This window comes from Eublepharis macularius, chromosome 12 (genome assembly GCF_028583425.1).
Source record: "Eublepharis macularius isolate TG4126 chromosome 12, MPM_Emac_v1.0, whole genome shotgun sequence".
NCBI classification, from domain to species: Eukaryota; Metazoa; Chordata; class Lepidosauria; order Squamata; family Eublepharidae; genus Eublepharis; species Eublepharis macularius.
In genome coordinates, this window is record NC_072801.1 from 70113796 (window position 1) to 70135532 (window position 21737).

Genomic DNA, 21737 nt, shown 5'->3' on the forward strand with positions numbered 1-21737 from the left:
ATCCAAGGGTACATTCGATAGTATAATTGGACTACCCATCCACCATAGTTGCGTGCATGCTCTTGGGTCCAGCATCTACCCTCAGACCTCCGTCCAAGCTCTTCCACATTGACACACTGGTCACTCAAAACTTTCTCTCCTGGACACCCTCTTCTGGATGGTAATTATCACCTGATTCCTCAACCACTGCCCAATTTTCACAGCTGTTTTCTAGTTAGCTCTGATTGTGTGTTGTGTGTGGTTTTGCATGCTGTTGATTTTTATTATTTTCAATAAAAAAAACTTTTTCGACTGAAACTTCTGTCTGGTTATTGAAAGAGTTCTCTAGCCGGGACAATCTCATGTACACAAATGGAGATCTCGAAGTTACCCACCTCTCACTGCCTCTCCTTGCACACTAATCCCCCCAACTTGCAAGGACACCTCCTCATTGGATAAAAGAGCAAGTGGGGTGGAGCCCCTAGCTGAATATATTATGAGGCAGACATCTGAACTAAATGAGTCTCTTCTCTCCCCTCCTGCTTTGCCTACCCTTTACTGAAATGTTTAAATAGCTCTGCTTTTTAATGTTATAGAATGTAGGTTGATTCAGGGAGTGGAACCATTTAATTGAAAAGGCCGTTGATGGATGGAGGTCCTTTTTATTTTTGCTGAATTACATGCACAAATAAGCTTGATTTTTTTTTAAAAAAAATGCAATTAACACAGAAGAAGAAATTCAATGAGGGAATATTCAGTTCTTAAGTAGAATTAACAGCTAACATTGCCTATGCATACACAACATAGCAACCATTTCTTGTCTCTTTCCTGAATTTCTTTTCAAACATGTAGAACAGAAAGTTTGTAGGCATGCTTGGAAAACGTAGTGTCCGGCAAGCTGATTTCCCTGAGCAGAAGGAACAGAAAGGCTCACAGATACAGCACTAGGAGGAAGTCAAAGTCAAAAGTTAGCAAACACTGCTCCATTGTGGTCCAGCCTCATATGTCACAACTACAGGGCTTGCTGGAAATGTTGCAATAGAGAGACGAAATTATTAGATGTTTCACTGCTGTCCCAGCTGAGCAACTAAAAGCATCCTATATAATATGGAGATGCAGAAGGCATGAAATAAATGGAAAGTATGCATTATCTTTTTCTCAGCGCATTGTATTTCTATTTATGTCATAGCATGTACTGCCTGTTTTGACATGTTGTTCTCAATTTTTTTCTACTTTCTTTTTTTAAAAACTTACGGTTAAGATTTCTGCTTGTTTCAGATTTCCATGATCCCAGTCATATCTCATTGCTTATTAGATCTGTCACTCTACTGATTGCATTGATTTACATTGTGTAATCTGCCTCTGAAGGCTTCTGGAGGAGAGCTTTGTTACCTTACACTTTTTTCACTGCAAGCAAAAATGCAAAATGATATTCAGCTGTTCTAGTCAGGAGCTCATTTTTTTCAAGGTCACAGAAAAGGCGATTAGAAGAAGCACGTACATATTGCTTCCCTTGCAACCCTGGAATCTGGTGGCTAAGCAACAACTTATTTCCTGGTAAGGCCAACTCAGGAAAACCTTGTTGGTATTCATCCACCCTCGTACAAATCCCTTTGTGCAATATGGGCTCCAGTAAATTGTGACACTCGTGTAAACAAAAAAACCTTAGTCTATGGTTGCAAGGCAAGACAGATACACAATATTACACTTTTCTCAAAAACATCACATACATGCAAAAAACACACACACACACAAAATAGGATGAAATGCAGGCAGGCAATCTTCAACACAAACTAAGCCAACCGTATGTTGTTTAAATGCCTAGATTAGGTGCTATAGAAATCATGAAGTGAAGCTTTTCATGACATGGAACCAAATAAATATCATCGGATATGGGCTGAATAGCCCAGACTAGTCCAATCTCATCTAGAACTTGGAAGCTAAGCAAGGTCAGCCACGGTTAGTAGTTGGATAAGAGACCACTAAGAAAGATGAAGGGAGCTCTACAGAGGACGGCAATGGCAAATTACCTCTACTCATATCTTTCCTTGCAATCCCAGGGTCCTGGGGGTCATTTGCAACTTGACGACACACAATTATTATTTATTATTATATTGGCTGCAGATCGAAATTACTTTAAGGTAATTGGTAACTCCTCCCACCAGATTTGACATTCTATCCCAGTAGCCCACATACCTTGGTGTTCTGGGCAGGCCTGAGTACCATTCCACCCTGCATATTAGAAAATGAAGTTAGTTTGTCCCTCCACTTGATTTAAATGGCAGTCTCCTAACCCAATCACTTTGCTATTTTAACCATGCAAAATCCCACATACTCTTCTCTGATTTGGCTAGTCCTCACTGAGGAACATGTTTACTTTTATAATTCACGTTGCTCTCTGAAAAGGAAAGACACCCTCCTCCCTGTTTATCCTGATTCAGTTTGGGGAGGTTTTAGAGGCATAACATACCATATAAATATAGTTCCCACAATGACTTCCCTTATAAGATTTATTCTTCCAGTCTCTTTCTGTCACTGTTACACACAAACACAAGTGAAAGTAGGAAGAGTTATTCCCCCGCCCCCGCCATCATTAAAGATATTAATATCCCACTTCTCAAACGGCAGATTGAAAAATTCACTTTAGAACTGCTGCCATTCAAAAAAGTAAAATAGAATCTAGCCTTGATACTCCTACCTTTCCCGACAAAGGCACAGTTGTGATTGCTACAGCTCCCCAGTGACGTGGCGTTTACGGTCTTGCCATCTTCAGTGTCTTCAACCGAAGTAACCTGGAATATCTCATAAGGAGGAATTAACACTTCCTTTTCAAATTCATAGGAGGCCATCTCACTTATTGAATAGCCCTTGCAGGTGAACACATTAAAGAAGGTTTTGGTCCCAAACTTTTTAGCCATGTCTTCCCTCTCTGTAGTGGAGGTGAATTGTCCAAACCGGAATACCTTCTCGACGGAAAAATCCACTTTGGTGCCTCTGTAGACACTGATGCATTGGAGTGGCTTTAAGTCAGGTTGTTTGGCTGCCATTGTTAAAAGGAAGTGTAGGGATTTAAAAAGATAGGCCTCATATTCTTCGGGTCCTTTTCCTGCTGTTCGGGTGGCAGCATTGAATTCTGGGTAGATTTTAGGGTATTCTGATGTGTATGTCAAGATAGCCACCTCAACAAACTCTGTTATATTTTGAGGGAATGACTTCGAATCTTTTTCCTCCCACCAGCCTTCCAAGGATTTGTTCCATGTTTCTCTATATGTTTCTGACATTGCTAGCTCTGTCTTAAGGAGAGACTTGAGATTGCTCTTCATAGCTTTCACGCAACCATTGTACTTGTCGTCAAGGGCGTAATAAGCCAAGTTCAATACTGGGTTGGATGGGCTTGCAGTCGTCTCATTGGAGTCAGCCGGAAGCTAATTAATAATCACATATTGTGAAAAATCTATGCTCAGGCCCAACTTGTTTCTTAATGTAATGCTAGAGTTTATTCTCAATACATGACTTTGGCTTATTTATTTATTTACATTATTTATAGTCTGCTTTTCTCACTTAGACACAACGCAGATTACACAGTAGGAGTCAATACAGTCAATTCCAAACTCATTTCAATAACTAATGTGATACCTTCCATGGAGATAGATCAAAATAGGTAGCTGTATTTGTCTGTAGCAGTAGAAAAGAGCACGAGTCCAGTAGCACCTATACGATTAACAAAATTTGTAGTGGGGTATGAGCTTTCATGAGCCACAGCTCACTTCTTCAGATACAGCGAGAACGGGAGTCCATCTGTCCTTGTATCTTGGAGAGTGGATTGATTTCTGATGCTGAATGACATTGCCAAATGACATTTACCTGCTATTGTCATTCAGCATCTGAAATCATTCCACTCTACAAGATACAAGGACAGATGGACTCCCATTCTAGCTGTATCTGAAGAAGTGAGCTGTGACTCAGAAAAGCTCATATCCTACCACAAATTTTGTTAGACTTATAGGTGCTACTGGACTCTTGCTATTTTCTACCAAAAAACAATGTGATAGAGTATATAAATATAAATTTGCAGAGATTTAAACTACCAAGAATCCAAAACAGAGTTAAAGAAATCCTAAAACAGAGCATAAGAAATTCTAAGATTGATATATTAAACAACATAGAAGGAAAGATCATACTTACAGAAACATACAGTACGTAGAAGTAAAGTCTGTAGTCCCTATCCCTTTTCTTATGCATCTCTTTGGGACTTCTTCCCTACAGCACAGTCCTCCTATCTGAGTAGAAAGCCCTCTTGCAGACAGCCCTTTTTAGATAAGTGAAGATGTCATGGTGGAACACCAGAAGAGAACCTATCCAATTGCTTCCTGAACCTCTTTCAATGGTCATTCATCAATACCTTCTCTCCACTCTTCCCTTGAGCACCTCTCTATTTTTTTTAAATAACGAGGTTATTACTGCATTGCTAGCTACTACAACCATTTAATCATATAATGGGAAACAGGAGGGGGCTGCTTGGAGACCCTGAGAGAGCTCACAGATTGTTTTTCTATTCTCTTTTTAAATCCCATGAACTTTTCCAAGAATCAAGAATCAAGTTGTGGGTTAAAAAAAGACAACCGCTCCTGATGGTCTCCTAGTTTGGCTTTCTGTAATTTACTGGGCATTCCTAAGCACAGTTACATACAACCGTCTAAGACCATAAGCTTAGGAAGGTGTAAGGCTGCTTAGGATTCCACTATTAGTTATTTTTCTGATGCTGGTTGTCGTTGAGGGTGGAGAGATGTGGGACTTACCTCAGTATCTCCTGCAGCAGGCAACACTACGGAAAAACCGAATAGCAGGACCACAGGCCACAACAGGCTGTCCATTCTAATACACTTCAGTTGTTTATAACAGCCTCATTTAAATCTAGAGTCTTTCTTCTTTGTCTTGTGACTGAAGTCTGTTGGAGCTCTTTTTATAAGAATCTGCCACATGGGTAAAATTATGATTCTAGTTATCGTAAAGTTCCGGTGTGGCTCATGTGAGAGGAAGAGTTGTTGGTAGGCAGATAATATGATCGGTACAAGATTTGTGTTGATAGGTACCATGTTTCCATTCTCTCAGTATACTCTCAACCCTTGTAATTCTCTAAATCTAGTTAAATCTCAAAAATGTGACATTGTGAAAGAACATAAGAAGATAAGAAGAGCCCTGGTGGATGTGGCTAGTAGATCTAGTCCAGTTTCACACAGTGACCAACCTGTTATTCTAAAAGGTGAACAACAACATAGAGGCCGAGGCCTTCCCTTGAGTTTGCCTCCTGGCACTGCTATTTGGAAATGCACTGCCTCCAAATTGGGGGTTCCCTTTAGTTATCATGGCAAGGATTCCTCCATGAATATGTCTAATCCTCTTTTAAAGCCATCTATGCCTCTGGCAAAGAATTCCATATTTTAATCACTTGTGGAGTACAAGTATTTCCTTTTGTCCATCCTAAATCTATTGCCCATCAACTTTATTGGATACGCTCAAGTTATAGTATTTAAGGAGAGGGGGGGGAGTTGTCTCTATCTACTGTCTCTACCCCATGCATACTTTTATAAACCATTCTCCCTTAGTCCTGCTTTTGTGTCTTTCCCCATCATCTTAGGTCATTTTCACAAATGGCTTAACTACAGATTCCTGAAAGAATCTAAGATTTTGCGCGCACACCCCCCCCCCCCGCCATGTATCTGTGAAGGACAGAGGTCACAAAAGGAACCAGAAGGCCAAGCATGAAGGATTTATTTATTTGTATCATATTTGTATTCCGCCCTTCCCGCGAGCAGGCTCAGGGCAGATAACAACATTAAGAATATTTAAAACATTCCATATTAAAACATTTAAAACATCATACAAAAATATGATGGCAGCAATACAATTAATAGCAAATAATACAACAGTACAACTGAAAATAGCTGCAGCTTAAAAACAGTGGTGGACAGCTTTCACAGGGAGGGGGTAGATGTTGTATCCTCCAGCCAGCAGAGGCCCGGCCTCAGCCATAAGCCTGGAAGAACAACTCTGTCTTACAGGCCCAGTGGAAAGATAGCAAAACCTGCCGGGCCCTGGTCTCGGTAGACAGAGGGTTCCACCAGGTGGGAGCCAGGGCTGAGAAACCTCTGGCTCTAGTTGAGGCCAGGTGGGCCTCCCTGGAGCCAGGGACTGGTAACAATTGCTTTCCTCCTGATTGGAGGGTCCTCAGGGGAATATACGGGGAGAGACGGTCCCTCAGGTACGCTGGTCCCAGTCCACACAAGGCCTTATAGGTTAATACCAAGATCTTGAACATGATCCTATACTCCACTGGCAACCAATGCAGCTTGTGCAATATTGGTGTAATATGCACCCTATTTGGTGCTTTCATAATGATGCGCGCCGCTGCATTCTGCACCAGCTGAAATCTTCGGGTCAGGCTCAAAGGTAGGCCCGCGTAGAGCGATGCGTATCTGATTGAACAGCAAAGGCTGCCTGTCCTTTGAGACCTCTATTGGTTTATCATTTCCTTGTGTGTGCCTCATGTTCACTGAGAGTTTAACAGATCTGGAGAAGATACCAGAGGCGTGAGTGATAAGGGGTCTGTGTATGTATATGATATTCAACTCATGCAGCATTGTCTTCATTTAGGCCTAATTGTCAAAGATCTCGCTTGTGCAATTAGAGCTGGCACAGAAACTAACAAATGGAAACTAACAAATTTGAATTATTAAGATGGACACAGCAGTTTAAGAGCTACAGTTTGATGGTATCAACAAGCAAACATCACATCTGGCAGGCAGAAGACAGAACCATCCAGAGCAGAGCTTTGGTTTGGGGTGTTGTCTCATACATGGCTTATACTTAGAATTGCATACATTAAAAAGCAAGAGAGGTGCCTTTGAACCCTTCTCATGATGTTTAAATGATTTTTTTGAATGTGGAAAAGGACAAGAGACATATAACAGCAGAGGCCAGAAATAAGGTTACGACCTATGCAAAAAAGTTTTCTGTGTGGAGGGAATATTATGTCTGCCCCCAAGTCCAGTCTGAAGCTCTATTGTTCAGAGGCAGATTTCCTAGCTTAGCGAGGCCTAGGACTTACACTGGCCTGTTGTTAGGTGCAGGAAAAACAAATACTGTTTACTGCAGATCTTCTTTGCAGGTTGGCAGGTGTGGAGTCCACTTGCAGTAGGTCTTGGGTGGGGAAACATGATTATCTCCCCCCATAATTGTCAAAATTGCTGTTAATGTCTGCTTTGCAATCAATTGTCTGGATCTACTTGCAAGGACAATAACAACAGCATTGAACAAATGATGTAAGAACACCACTTGCTCATAAGAACTTCATCTGGGGATAGAGAAAGCTCTGTCCCTCTTTTCCAGGCTCCTTCCCAGTATATTTTCTTCAGTTGCTTTACCAATACAAACTTTCATTTTAAAAATCATAACTGTGTATAACATTTGTATCTGATGAAGGGAGCTTTGACACTTGAAAGCTTCTGCCCTGAAAATCTTGTCAGTCTTTAAGCTGCTACTGGACTCAAATCTTGCTCTTCTATTGCAGACCAAATGTGTTCCCACCTGCAACTGAGTATTGTATGGTAACTCATCCCTTCCCCTTTCCTAATTACTCCTGTTTTTTCTTTCTTTTTAATCTGAAAAAATCTTGACCATGCAAGATATATAACACCGTCTTATTGCAATATGAGTGACACTCCTTTGAATTAAACCATTGCAATATATTTCATACTAGCTATTCTCCACCCTGCGTCCCCTGTTTGAAAATTTTAAAAGATCTTAACGTTTTCCTTTTTATATTTTTGTTTTGCACACCAACATAGTGCTGTTAGATGAGAAAGACCCTTAAGAAGTTGAAGGGTGGAGCGGCATGAACATATTTCCTTTGATGCCAGCTGTCTGTTCATTAAACACACAGAGCCTTCTACCATGTTGGGAAGGCTGCACCGAAATTCTTGCCAGATAATCTGAAAGATGCAAATATAGGCATCTGTATTCGCAAGTGATTTTTAATCAGCAGGATGGTTGTGTTGCTGATGTTTCTGCTAGTGCTTCTCTGCCTTATACCATGCAAGATGCATTCCATTAATTGCAGCATATGTGATGACCTCCTTCCTATCCCCCACAACTTTTATCATCCTGGGGATCTTCATATTGGAGGTATTGCTGTTCAAGTTGTTTTCATGAACAACCCTCCCCACTTCAAGGAACACCCCCTGCGTATGTTGATTGATGAACCCGTGTAAGCACATCCTTTTTTCCTGCTTTCATTTGCTTTGATCAATGATGCTGAAACAGGATCAGTGAACTGTGCAGTATTTAAGAAAGTAGTGATTTACATTTCAGTGAGAAAGACAGCATTCCAGGAGACATTGGGTTCTTATTTTGCTTGACTCTGACATCTAGAAGTGTGGAGAAGGGGAAAGAGAAGCCACAGACATACTCTGTGTGTTTCACACATGCTAGGTAATGCACTTTCAAGGCACTTTAGCAATTGTTTGCAACCTAATTTTCCTGTTCTGGCAAGTGATCACTAAAGTGCATGGCAAGTGCTTTGTCCAATGTATGCAAAAGCAACCTTTGTGTCAAATGATGTTGTGGACTTAGATGTGCACCAGGTTATGGTTACTAGAATAATCCTCCTCTGCTTTATACATTCTCTTATGAATCCCAATCCCTATTAAAAATAAACGGGAAGTTTAACTCAGGTTGCCAGTAGAGATGGACACAGAACAAAATAAAAAACGAACCAGGAGGTTTGTGGTTTGTGGCTTTCGTGAACCACGAAACCAATGAACCAGTATATAGTTCATGGAAGTTCCAGAAAAGGAGCTTCTATGAACCCTGGTTCACAAACCTCGAACCGGCCTGGCTCGTGGGTTTTTTTTTTGTCATATTTAGGTTCGTGCCTATCTCTAGTTGCCAGTACAGGTAAGTCCCAATCTTTCAAAGTTTTTCATATCTATTCTGTGCTGTAAGAAAGTTAACCTTGATTCTTCCTGTTTACACCAGTTTTTCTTTCCTAACACTTAATTTTTCCTACAAAAAATATGCATTTATTCAATTTGAGATCTGAATCAGTTGTGTAAGAGTGGCATGTAGCAATGGCATCTAATTTATACAGACATATGGTGAAATAGTATGCAAGCATAAATGATTTGGTATGTATGAAAAGGATGAAACAGAGTAATCAACATGGTTGTTGTGGGTTTTCCGGGCTGTGTTGCCGTGGTCTTGGCAATACAGCCGGGCAATACAGCCCGGAAAACCCACAACAACCATTGTTTTCCGGCCGTGAAAGCCTTTGACAATATATAGGGTAATCAACACCTGAAGTTAATGAAATAAACTAAAATCAACGACAATCTCATTCTGAGATTTCCCCCAAGGCAGAAAAAGGGGGAAAGAAGAAAAAGAAGCCAGCCTTCTCCTGTGCCCTTAAAATCCATAACAATTTATAGACAGTTTTTCATGACTGGTGGACAAACTTTATTACTGGGAGTTATGCAGGTCAAATACGTGTTTAAAAGAGAGCAAAGAAATCATTTTAAAAATCTGAAATCCAGTGGGAAGCAAGAAGGCTGTAAGTGCAATTTTAATTGTAACTCTCTTTGCAGGTCAATAACAAAGTACTATCAGCACATTTTGGCATTCTCATTTGCTGTAAAAGAGATCAATGAGAATGCCAACATCTTACCAAACACCAGTTTGGGTTTCTACATCATCAACAGCTTAAACCTTGGAAGGATGACTTATAAGGCCACTCTAAGTTTGCTTTCTGCACAACAGACACTAATCCCCAACTTCAGTTGTAAATCCCAGAAGCAGCTTGTAGCAGTCATTGGAGGACTTTTGTCTGATATCTCTGCTGATATGGCCACCATTTTGAACATCTACAAGACTCCACAGGTATGCTGTACACGTGGGAGAGTGAAGACTTTTCAGCCATAACATATCCTTTCATATTCTCTTTTTAACCCTCTGAAAATAACTACTCATTTTCTTTCAGCTCACGCATGGATCATTTTCCCGAGTACAGGATGAAAATCACCAATTCCCTTTCTTGTACCAGATGGTACCTAATGAAGCCCATCAGTACAGGGGAGTTGTCCGGTTACTTCACCATTTTCGATGGACTTGGATTGGTCTCCTGGCTATGGATGATGACAATGGAGATACATTTTTGCAAAGAATGGTGCCAATACTCTCGGAGAATAACTTTTGTTTTGCATTCACGTTAAGATTACCCCAAACATCTTATATGGGAGATATGATAGATTTGTTTTTAATGCAGTGGGAAAAATATACAGATCTCATGGACACAAAAGCCAATGTATGTTTTGTATATGCAGAAGTTCCTGCCTTTGTGGTTTTAAGAGTAATGCTTTTTCAGGCACCCATGTTTTCTTTACCTTCAGTAGGTAAAGTGTGGATTGTTACATCTCACTGGGACTTTGAATCCGTCTCTATTCAGGGAATTTGGGATATAAGCAGTTTCCATGGTGCCTTATCTATTACCGTTCATGCTAACCAGCCCCCAGGATTCCAAAATTTCCTTCAGCTCATAAGACCTTCCTGGGCTGAAAGAGATGGTTTTATTCAGAACTTCTGGGAACAGGCATTCAGCTGTTCCTTGAAAATATCTAATGAGCAGGAGGACAATCAAAGGTCCTGCACTGGTGGGGAGAGGCTGGGGACCCTTCCGAGTACTTTGTTCGAAATGAGTATGACTGGCCACAGCTACAATGTATACAATGCAGTCTACGCAGTAGCACACGCTTTGCATGATTTCCATATATCTAGATCTCAACATAGAAGAATGATAAAAGGAGGGCAGGTGGACTTCCAGAACCTAAAGCCATGGCAGGTATGTACCAAATATACCTGCTGCTATGTACTACCTTTTGCTTTAAGTATGACCTTACTAGGTAGTACTATGTTGTCTAATGTCAGTCCTAGAATTGCTTATGCTCTGTTTTACCATTTCTTCAACTCTATACTGGATTCTTGCTAATACTATGTCTTTGTAAACTTGCTTTTATTTATCCTATGACATGGTTTATGAAAATGTCCTTGATATTGACTGTGCTAATCTCACTCTATGTAATCTGCCTTGAGTCTCAGTGAGAAAAGGCAGACTCTAAATGACATACATACATAAAAATGTCATTTAAATACCTCTTTATATCATCCAGAAATGAATGCAACTGTTCTCTTTAAGTTGAATTAAATAAATGTTTCAAAATCTTGCTACTTCAGCTTTGTAAATCCATTATTTGTAAGCACATGACAAATATTGTGCCCTTTAGTGCAATATGCCTTTGCACATGCTCTCTCTCTCTGTCTCTCTCTCTCTCTCTGAGCAGAACCACAAGTGACAAAAGGCACAGATAGGACACTTGTCAGCTTCCCTCAAGTTTTGATGGGAAATGTAGGCAGCTTGGCGGAATGTTGGACAAGTGACAGTTGAAAAGTCCATTGGACAGCAGTCAGAGAGCGAAGCTTCAAGACTAGGATGCCTACATTTCCCATCAAAACTTGAGGGAAGCTGACAAGTGTCCAATCTGTGCCTTTTGTCACTTGTGGTTCTGCTCTCTGTCTCTCTCACACACACACACAAATCGATCTGTTTATATATTCTGAAGCAGGTGATTCTAAATCAAAGTAAATTGAGACTTTGTAACTTGGATTCGAAGAGTTCAATACCTCATTGTCCCCTCTGTTATATTTTCTTTTTTCAATCCAGTTCCACAACTTTTTAAGGCATGTTTTGTTCAATAATAGCGCCGGAGACACTGTGCGTTTTGATAAATATGGGGAATTAGTTGCAGTTTTTGATATTACTAACTGGATAACGTTTTCAAATGGATCATTTGTTAGAGTGAAAGTTGGAAGATTGGATCCTCAGGCTCCTTTAGATGAACAGCTTACCATTAATGATGACCAAGTTGTGTGGCATAGAAGCTTTAATCAGGTAAGATGTAGCTACAGGTACTTAATCCTCTTGGTTTAGATTCTTTCCTTATAAAATGAAGAATTAAAATGAATGCACGTTTGTTCCCTTTTTGTGCCTGCACAATTGGAGGCACACTTTATCCAATGCAAGTCCTATAAAGTGTATTGCTTGGTTTTGGCACCTGGTTTTGGCACCTGCACAGTCAAGAAGAGAGAAGAGCAGATCCCAAGCTTGGCTAGGTTCATGGCCAGACAACAAAGGCACACCGAAGTAATTTCTCAACTCAAAAATCTCTCTCATTCTCTCTCTTTCACACTGTGAAAAAAATTTACAGTCAGAGGTGATAGCAGGAAATGAATTGGGAGGGCAGCTTCTAAGAGAAAGGAGTACCATCATGCCAACTGACACATCCAGACAGCTTGATGTGGTTTCTGACCAGCAAGCTGAATGTGAGCCAAACTACCAAGTCTTTGAAGAAAACCAGTTGACATCACTGTTATCAGATCTCCCAAAGACTGAAAGTGACCAGCTGCCGATCAGGATCAAAATCTGGACAGATCATCAGTGATACAAGTGGGGAGATGGGGAGTGAAAGTTTATTGCTGTGGTTTGTGGTCTGAACACAGACAGAGTTCATTGAAGCTGTTGACTCAATCTCAACAGTACTGCTAATCTTCATAAATAAACCTTTGATCTGCAAATCAAGGAGAAGCAATTTCATGGAATAAGGGGAAGTCTCTGTTAAGCTTTTTAAAAAAGTCCTCACAAAAAATTTCTGTTTGAAGAATATGGAAGATCGGAACAAAAGAACCCAGAGGTGACTGGTTAAAAACCACCAATATATGGAATTTTCATTGAAGCTTTCACTTTCCTGGACCGGACACTGTGAAGAGTCTTGGGAGTCATATTGGACTCAGCTCTCTTGTTAGCGGAACTCAGTAGACTCTCAGATGTTGTGGGAAAGTCTTCCAGAGTACATTACTGGATCCATGTCCCTTCTGCAGGGCTTTTGATTCATAGGATGAATTTTAACACTCTACATTTGAAGGGCACATTCATGTACTTTGTTACTGCTGGCTATTTAAATGGTTATGTGTAAGTTTTTATGATGTATTGGTTTATTGTTGTTATCTACTTTGGGTCCCAGTTTTCAATGTGACAGGCTAGTTTAGAAATGGTTTATTTAAATAACCTTTCTTTCTTTCTTTCTTTCTTTCTTTCTTTCTTTCTTTCTTTCTTTCTTTCTTTCTTTCTTTCTTTCTTTCTTTCTTTCTTTCTTTCTTTCTTAAGAAACAAAACAAAAAAATTGAAATCAGAATTGTCTCCTTGACCTGCACTTCCAGGAAAGTTGACAATTCACAACCTTAAAACTTCATCTAAAAATAGCTACATCCAAATATTTTCTCTGGTTTGTTAATTTCCAAACTTGGCCATATACGCTCCATTTAAAACAAATGTATCATATTCCAACTTTAATTGTCATAAAATGCCACAACATCCTCTTTATTTCATGAACTTCTGAGCACAGAGAGGACAGTTGTTCATTCCCAAAGCACAGATATCATCTAAAAAATGTAAATATTCTGTAAAGGAAACCAATTAAAACACAAGAATTTAAAAAACCTGCAGCATTTGTATTTTAAATATTTCTTTAAGAAATTTAAACAAATATTACATTTTTCATTTATAATTCATTTATCACAAAACAATAATATATTAATTTAATAAAACAATTATACACAACAATTTTACATATACACATATATGACAAAGAATTACAATAATGAATAACAAATATCCAATTAAATTAGCAGAATTTGAGTCCAATGGCACTTTAGAGACTAACAGGATTTTCAGGGTATAAGTTTGAGATGCAGAAGGGAGCTTTGACTCTTGAATGCTTATACCCTGAAAATCTTGTTCATCTCTGAGTTGTTACTAGACTCAAATCTTGCTGTTCTACTGCAGAACAACATAGCTAGCTACCTGAAACTAACAATTAAAATACAAATATTCAAAAATAAAAATTAATAATACAGATGAAAGAGGAAAACAATTGGATGTGGCAGGAATTTTTTTAATATACTACATTGATTGTCCGACCATAAGGAACTTAAACAAAAAATTTTCTTCTACTCTTGAGTAACCTACATGTATATATTTCTTATGGTTTGTTGACTTGGGACAATTGTCAATTTACTTCTGTTGCAAATATCACACCGAATGTTCTGAAGATAATTTGGGCCAGGATGGTACCCCTCATTGTTGGCACAGCAACTTCCATTGTCACCATACTTTTCTTTGATGTTCATTTTCTTACTGTTTATGGACAGGTGCTGCCCCTTTCTGAGTGCAATGACCACTGTCGTCCTGGTTTCAGCAGGCAAAAGAAGGAGGGAGAGAAATTTTGCTGCTATGATTGTGTTCCATGTTCTGAAGGAATGATCTCTGAGCTAATGGGTATGAGACATAATATACAGACAATATTACTCACACCCCATAACAGTCCATAATCAACATAAATAATAAGATAGTACCAAAAATATATGAGAGCTGTTGTAGCATAGTGGTTAAGTGGCTGGGTTGCAAATCAGCACTCTGCTGGTTTGACTCCCACTACTGCCATGAGCTGATAGAAGGACTTGATAAGCCACTCTTCTCAGCCCCAGCTCCTTGGCTGTATTTTGGGGATAATAATAGTGTCTTTGTTCACCACTTTGAGTGGACTAATAATCTGTCTAGAAGAGCATATTGTTGTTCTTGTTGTTATATGGACAGGAAAATTGGTATTTTCATTGGTTAGTGCAATATCCAAGCATAAATTTCTTTTGAAACAATCACTTGTCCACGAAGATTAGATAAAGCGGCATTGCCCCCCTAGTGGGAATGAAGAGACGGGCACAGATGTTGGATCTAAAGGCCACTTAATTAAATTAACCTCATTTAAATGAACATTAACCCATAACTGTGGCAACGGTAAAAGCAGTACAGGTCAAGCCATGGGGTCACTCCTGGACCTCCGCCTTGACCTACCATCTCTGTTTCTGGTCCATCTTCGACTTCCAAATTACGAGGGAAACCCCATCTTTCCCTAACATCCTGGGCCATAAGGGAACGACCTGATTTATCCACCTTAGACTGGACAACCAGTTCACTAATCCGCAGTGCCCCCCAAAAAGCCACTAATGCGACCGCATGAAACAACTTAGCCTCATATCCCGAGCTACAAATTGTACCACACGCCATGATAAGCCCCTTTAAAACCATCAGGGAAATAGGCTCTCTAGGGTCAGCAAGAACTAGAATTTTATGTGACCATCCCTCAAGCATTTTCCTAACTCGGAAGTCACCCATGGCCTCAGGAAACCACCAAGCCTTGCTTATAAAAGTCAAAGCCAATAATTGACCCTGAATGGATTTAACTGCTAACCCCCAACTCTTCTGATGCACGCAAAAGTGCATCAGATGCTCAACAGGGATGGGCCTTACCTGCTGAAGGGCCATACCTGCTGAAGGCCAACATCCCTCCTAAACCCTCCCTAAACTCCCACAAATTGTCCTACTGTTCTGTCATAGGATTGCTGCATGCCGGAACAGAAATGCTCTGGGATAGCATCATTCACCGATTCCCCATGGGGAAACGAGAGATGATGTATTAGGCGAAACTTCTTGGGGACTACGCCCATTGGGAACACCCTCAAATTGGGAGCAGGAGGGGAGTCAAAGGGGCCTAAGACTTGACCTTCAGTGCACTTTTTGGCTACTTTGCTCTGTACGGTGTCCTACATCCCAACCACAGAATGCAAATTCCTGGACATATAGGGAAAATGCGGCCCTAGAACTGGGATTCTAAAACCAACCGTGAACTTGCACCAGAAAAAGAGCATCCTGCTTCCTTGGGTAAGCCTGCAGCAGGCACTCAAGGACCATCAGCCTTACCAGGCTGGGTTCCTTTACCAGAAGCCTGCTGACTGTTGGCTCCCCCACCCCCAAACGTCTTGCGTCCCCTGCCCTGTCTAACTTTGGGGCAGGCATTGTATGAGTGCAGCCCAGCACAGGAAGGGCACTTGTGTCTAAACCTACAGGGCTTCCTGTTGCACCCCCTTTAAAGGCAAACTCCCAAGAAAGCAGCCGGGGTTGAACCTGCTGCCCAGCCATACTACGGGTAGTAGTAGTGGATGCCACATGCTGCACCAGATGACCACTGTCCGAATGGTCCCCTAAGTTAGTCTTAGCTGGTGATATAACCTGCAAACAAAGCTGCTGATGTAGTCAGTCCCAGGGTAAACTGGGGTTGAGGACCACCCGCATCCTGAACTCCTCATTGTACTGCATTCAAGCAGCACCTGAGAAGCCAGTATAGCCCTTATAAACTACATCCAAGTACTGGAGCAGAGAAGCAGCCCTCTGAGGCTGCACCCGGACCAGCACCCCAGCGTAAATCAAGAAACCTGGCAACCAGTTAGCCCAGGTCCAATCAAGCCTTTCCTTATCCCTATCATCCAAATCATCTTTACCCTTCTTCTCCAACTCTCAGAAAAGAAGGGTAAAGACATCCACGTATTCACCCTTGAGAATCTTGTCACGAGTGGCCTGTGTCAAATGGTCACCCAAAGGAAGTGCTGTACCGCCAAAGGGGAGGGCATTAAAAGGCACCTGCCAATAGGCCAGGGTGGAATAAGGGTAAAACCCCTAAGGCCCTCCCATGTACCCAAGCCACATTCCAACCTGACCTTGGCCCCATGAACCTTCCACTCCACCCCATGCGGGTTGCAACGGGGCACTCTGCTGTGCACCAGCCAACCCCAAACCCTACAGAGTCCAGAGATGCTGTCCAATAGAAGACCAGGGAACAGGAAACTATTGATTGGCCCCCAGAGCCATACCCGGAGACCCCTGAGTAGCTCCCTGCTCCCAAGGCCCCCATGGCCAAGGGAAGCAAGTCGGAGGTGCAGTGTCCTTACTTTCAATCTCCACAGGATCAATGGCCACCACCACGGGTGTGGATTCCACCGCAGTCTCCTGCTCCAGGTCCACCACTGGCACCTCACTCATCTGGCCAACCATTGACTGGGCCTTGCTGGACTCACCAGCTGCCATCCCTGCAGACTCCTCCAAAACCAAAAGACACCTCAGAATCTCTGTTAATGGCATCCCTGGAAGTACCCCGAATAGGCTAACCCCAGCTTTTCCCCAGTGCAGACCCTGCACAAATACCCTTATCCTTCTCTAGGGCGGCTAAGCAATGCAGTATATCTTGTTAACTAAAACATTCCTCCTCATCATCTGAAGAGGTAAGCTCTGCTGCAGGCCACTTAGATGGAACCTGCTTAACAGGCTGCTTGCCCTTGGTAGGACCAGCACCCTTTTTTGAAGGGATAATGACAACCAAGTATTTGCCAGTTAATATACCACTATAATCCAATTTTGTCCGGTACCCCCAAGGTTGCACTAACCAAGGAGCTCGCAAGCAACTGATTAAAGCAGCTCAAAATGAAACAGGCAACCAACAATCACACAAGGCCCAAAATGGCCACCAACCCACCCCAAGGCCTGAAGCTTAAAATGGCCGCTGATACCCCCAACTGAAAATGGTTGCCTAATGCTCAGAGCATAGGCCTTCTTATGTAGGCCAGAAGGGCTTAAGCTGTGGGCCTCACAACCCACCGGCAATAAGACCTGCTTTAAGCCCAGCAACAATGAGGCAGAAGTATACCCGGGGGTAGGGGGGTAGCGCGAGGAACACACCACGCTGCCTCCTCAGGCCACCTAGCCTCCACAACCCCACCACATAATGCAAATGAAACAGGGAGGGAGGGGAAGAAAAAAGGGGGGCACCATCCACCACCTGTTTACATCCCGAAGAGAGACAAGTCAGGCACGCTGTACAGAGCCCAAGGCCGCTACTGCATTGCTGATTAACGGAATCCAACCCGGCACCCCCCAAGCACACGCACCCAAGGAGCACAGGGCCAAAGCTGCTCCACCCCAATGGAGCACCGTGGCAGCCACTGCAGTAAAACAGGTGTTGCTGCTGCTGCAAAGCCGCCACCAAGCCCCGCTACAGACACACCCCATCACTGCAAGCTTCTGCCACAACGATGCTCCCTCCATGGCAGGAAGCTCCTGCCACTGCCAAACTCTGCCACCGAGCTGTTGCCACCACTGTTGAAGCTGCGCTGCCACCGCCACTTCCACTTTAATGCTCAGGAGAACAGACCGGCCTGTTCTACTCCTCCGAGGCTGGGCAGGCGGAGCAGCATAAAGAGGCTCCTGGCTCCACCCACCCAGCAGAGACCTAGATGCCCAGGAATTGCTCTGCTCTCCCTCCTTCCAGGGGAGCAATGCACGGCCCCCTCCTTGAGCAACTAAATCTGTCAGGAGATATGGCCGTATTGTTGTATTGATAATCTAAAGAGTATCTGGTCAGTGAAAAATTATTGGTAGAGACAAAGTGGGTGTGCAGCAGCATTACCAAAAGAGCAAGATTCAAATGAAGTTGCATAAAGGGTGGCCTGGTGCCAAAACTGGGAGACTGGCTAAAGTGAGACCTATATGAGTACTTACTGGTGTGCAACCTCACACTTACTAATTCAATACATTTCACCAGCTCAGTGCTTAAAGTCTTTTGGTTAAGCATTGCCTATTTCTATTACATATTTGTCAAAACTGTGAAATATTCAATGAGCATTCCTTTGTTTTCAGATACGAATGCCTGCATCAAATGTCCAGAAGAGCAGTATCCCAGCAAGGGCCGCAATCAATGCATTCCCAAGCATATAACATTCCTTTCTTATCAAGAACCATTAGGAGCCATCTTAGCCACCTTAGCTATTTCTTTAGCCCTGATCACAGTATTTATTTTTGGGATCTTTGTGAAACACAGAGACACTCCCATAGCCAGGGCCAACAACCGCAGCCTCACCTACATTCTCCTCGTCTCCCTCTTTCTTTGCTTTCTCTGCTCCTTGCTGTTCATTGGACAGCCTGGAATAATGACCTGCCTTCTGCGTCAAATGGCTTTTGGCATTGTCTTCTCTGTGGCACTTTCCAGTGTGTTGTCCAAAACCATCACTGTGGTTCTGGCATTTATAGCCACCAAACCAGGATCCACGGTGAGGAAGTGGATGGGGAAAAGACCAGCAAATTCGATCGTCCTTTCCTGCTCTTTTATTCAAGGAGGCATTTGTGTTTTCTGGCTGAGTATTTCAGCACCGTATCCAGACACAGACATGAAATCATTGAAGGGGGAAATTGTATTAGAATGCAATGAGGGCTCAGTTCTCATGTTTTACTGCGTCCTGGGCTATATGGGCTTCTTGGCCCTTGTTAGCTTTATGGTGGCTTTCCTGGCCAGGAAGTTACCTGACAGTTTCAATGAAGCCAAATTTATCACTTTCAGCATGTTGGTCTTTTGCAGTGTTTGGCTGTCCTTTGTTCCGTCCTACTTGAGCGCCAAAGGGAAGTTCATGGTGGCCGTGGAGATCTTCTCCATCTTATCTTCCAGCGCTGGCTTACTGGGTTGTATTTTTCTCCCTAAATGCTACATCATTATGATGAAGCCTGAGCTGAACAACAGAAATCAGATGTTAAGGAGAAAATGATGAACAAATAGATGCCACCCATGTAATTTCCTCCCATGTCTGTTTCCTTGTCGGTGCAGCAAAGACTTACCACACTTCTCAGGAACATTTATTTCCTAAAATTTCTTTGTAAGATTTCCTCACAGCTGAAGTAGTTTGGATGTGTTGAATTTCTTTATTTTTTATCTTCTTCTATAGAATGTCCCCAGAAAAAAGAGTTTTCAAGTGTTAAGCTTCAAAAAAATGGCTGAGGAAAAAATGTACTTGATATGTTGTGATCGTATGTGACCATCTAAATAACTAACTCACATAAATGGAGGTGAAGAAAACTATAAATATTAGTGAAGCTGATTTATGAGCACCACTTGTTCACATCTATAATTTAACACTCATGCAACCATTTTCATAATATTCAAGATGGATGGTGCTAATACCCATTCAGCATGTGTTTTATTTAATGCTGGCATTCAGACTAAATCCCTTTCCCCTTTTTCCCCTCCCTGTGACCAATTTCCTAGCCCCAATGTGTTAAAATGCACAGGTAACAATGGTTGAAAAGGTGGCTGAAACACATTTACAGTGTTGAGGAGCAGAATTTCAGTATATGCATTGCATTTTCACTCTACATACAGCAGAAGCAGTATAGTAACACTAATAGAGTGAACAATGCAAAATAATAGCTATTATGCAAGCACTCTTGATTAATATAATTACTTCAGAATAGGGAATCTCATATTCTGGACGAAAAAATTAGATTGCCTGGTTGCAGATTTTAAATATTCTTTTAATGCAAATAGTCGTCCATGAACTTTGAATGAACACTGAGCGTTTCTGAGTGTTCTCTGTGCCATGAGGGGATATTGTGGGGAGGCAAAAGCCTCACTCTGCCTCTTTCCATCCATTCTTTTGACTGTCTCCAATGCATATTTTGAATACCTCTGAAGGCTGAATTATATTTTGCACTTTTTGTTGTATTGGTTCTTGATTGCTCTGACCCAACTCATTTTCCTTGCAGTCAAACAGCAGGGAATATCGATGGTTGTTGTGGGTTTTCCGGGCTGTATTGCCGTGGTCTTGGCATTGTAGTTCCTGACGTTTCGCCAGCAGCTGTGGCTGGCATCTTCAGAGGTGTAGCACCAAAAGTGTGGCACACTGTGACACTGAGAGATCTCTGTCTTTTGGTGCTACACCTCTGAAGATGCCAGCCACAGCTGCTGGTGAAACGTCAGGAACTACAATGCCAAGACCACGGCAATACAGCCCGGAAAACCCACAACAACCATCGTTCTCCGGCCGTGAAAGCCTTCGACAATACAGCAGGGAATATCATTTGAAAGGTTGCAAGAAGCCATTTTTGGCTCAGAAGTGTGGCATGGAAAGAAGAGGGGCTCCTACCTGCTCTGTTTCCTGTAGCTGAAACAGCACCAGCAGGGCCATAACTTTATATCACCTTGAAACAGCATGTGGAACATCTGAACGTGTGCTATTTCAAAATTATGTAAACAACTCCCTGCCAGGGGTCATCCCTGCTTCTGAAAATGGTGTAGGGGGTAGAAAGGAGCCTCTCCTTCCCCCACACTTCCAAGCCAAAAAAAGGTTCCCTCTAATCTTCAAAGCAACATTTTTCTGAAGCTAGACCAAAAAATGTACTGTGTAGTTTGGCCCTGAGAGTTTGGAGTTTTCCTCCAATGAGGAACTGCTGAATTACAACTGATAATGAAGCTCAAGATAATGCATCTACTTGGACTGAATTGAGATATTGGGTTTCTGTCTCATTACCAATGCAGATTTCTCCACACTCACTACCCCTCTGTGTTACCGGAATTGATCTCCTTTGTGGTGAGAATTGACAAGCAAGGAAGACAGCTATGCCAGAGGCTGATAACCGCAGAGATCAAATCATGTCACGCTGTCTAAATTTAACATTCCTGTGTGTATTTTACTATTTATTATTGGAAGGTTGTGGTGTAATTTTTAATTAAGTGGAAAAAATAAGAATCACAAAGGCAGTGGGGGAATTCCTTACTGCTTCACCTATGCAGTGGAACACTATGCACTGTGGAAACACCGAATAGCAGGACAACAGGCCACAACAGGCTGTCCATTCTAATACAGTTCAGTTGTTTATAGCAACTTCATCTAAATCTAGAGTTTTCCTTCTTTGTTTTCTGACTGCAATCTGTTGAAGCTCTTTT

At 41.9% G+C, this 21737-nt stretch overlaps 2 protein-coding genes across 4 annotated transcripts; one reads left to right on the top strand and one right to left on the bottom strand.

Annotated features, from left to right (window-relative positions):
- Positions 1-644: 644 nt before the first annotated feature.
- On the bottom strand, positions 645-4896 carry LOC129340293 (erythroblast NAD(P)(+)--arginine ADP-ribosyltransferase-like). Of its 3 annotated transcripts, XM_054995011.1 has the most exons (4): positions 4779-4896; positions 2678-3404; positions 2176-2211; positions 645-923 (listed from the first exon to the last, which is right to left on the bottom strand). In XM_054995011.1, the coding sequence occupies exons 1-4, from the start codon at positions 4851-4853 to the stop codon at positions 910-912; spliced, it is 852 nt and encodes a 283-aa protein (XP_054850986.1). In that variant the 5' UTR covers positions 4854-4896; the 3' UTR covers positions 645-909. The 3 variants fall into 3 exon arrangements, with proteins under 3 accessions (XP_054850986.1, XP_054850983.1, XP_054850985.1); XM_054995008.1 differs by lacking the exons at positions 645-923; positions 2176-2211 and having other exon boundaries at positions 2506-3404; XM_054995010.1 differs by lacking the exons at positions 645-923; positions 2176-2211; positions 4779-4896 and adding an exon at positions 4165-4277 and having other exon boundaries at positions 2506-3404.
- Positions 4897-8078: 3182 nt separating this feature from the next.
- LOC129339729 (vomeronasal type-2 receptor 116-like) lies at positions 8079-19563 on the top strand. Its single transcript, XM_054994312.1, has 7 exons — positions 8079-8245; positions 9621-9912; positions 10013-10870; positions 11750-11977; positions 12294-12408; positions 14234-14419; positions 18665-19563. The coding sequence occupies exons 1-7, from the start codon at positions 8079-8081 to the stop codon at positions 19561-19563; spliced, it is 2745 nt and encodes a 914-aa protein (XP_054850287.1).
- Positions 19564-21737: the final 2174 nt, after the last annotated feature.

Bases quoted from the DNA above. Each gene is read 5' to 3' on its own strand.
- LOC129340293 (XM_054995008.1), bottom strand. From the start codon at position 4,853: ATGGACAGCCTGTTGTGGCCTGTGGTCCTGCTATTCGGTTTTTCCGTA. The intron at 3,405-4,778 runs GTAAGTCCCACA...ATTATTAATTAG, and splicing joins CTGCTGCAGGAGATACTGAG to CTTCCGGCTGACTCCAATGA.
- LOC129339729 (XM_054994312.1), top strand. From the start codon at position 8,079: ATGCATTCCATTAATTGCAGCATATGTGATGACCTCCTTCCTATCCCC. The intron at 9,913-10,012 runs GTATGCTGTACA...ATTTTCTTTCAG, and splicing joins ACATCTACAAGACTCCACAG to CTCACGCATGGATCATTTTC. The intron at 14,420-18,664 runs GTATGAGACATA...CTTTGTTTTCAG, and splicing joins AATGATCTCTGAGCTAATGG to ATACGAATGCCTGCATCAAA.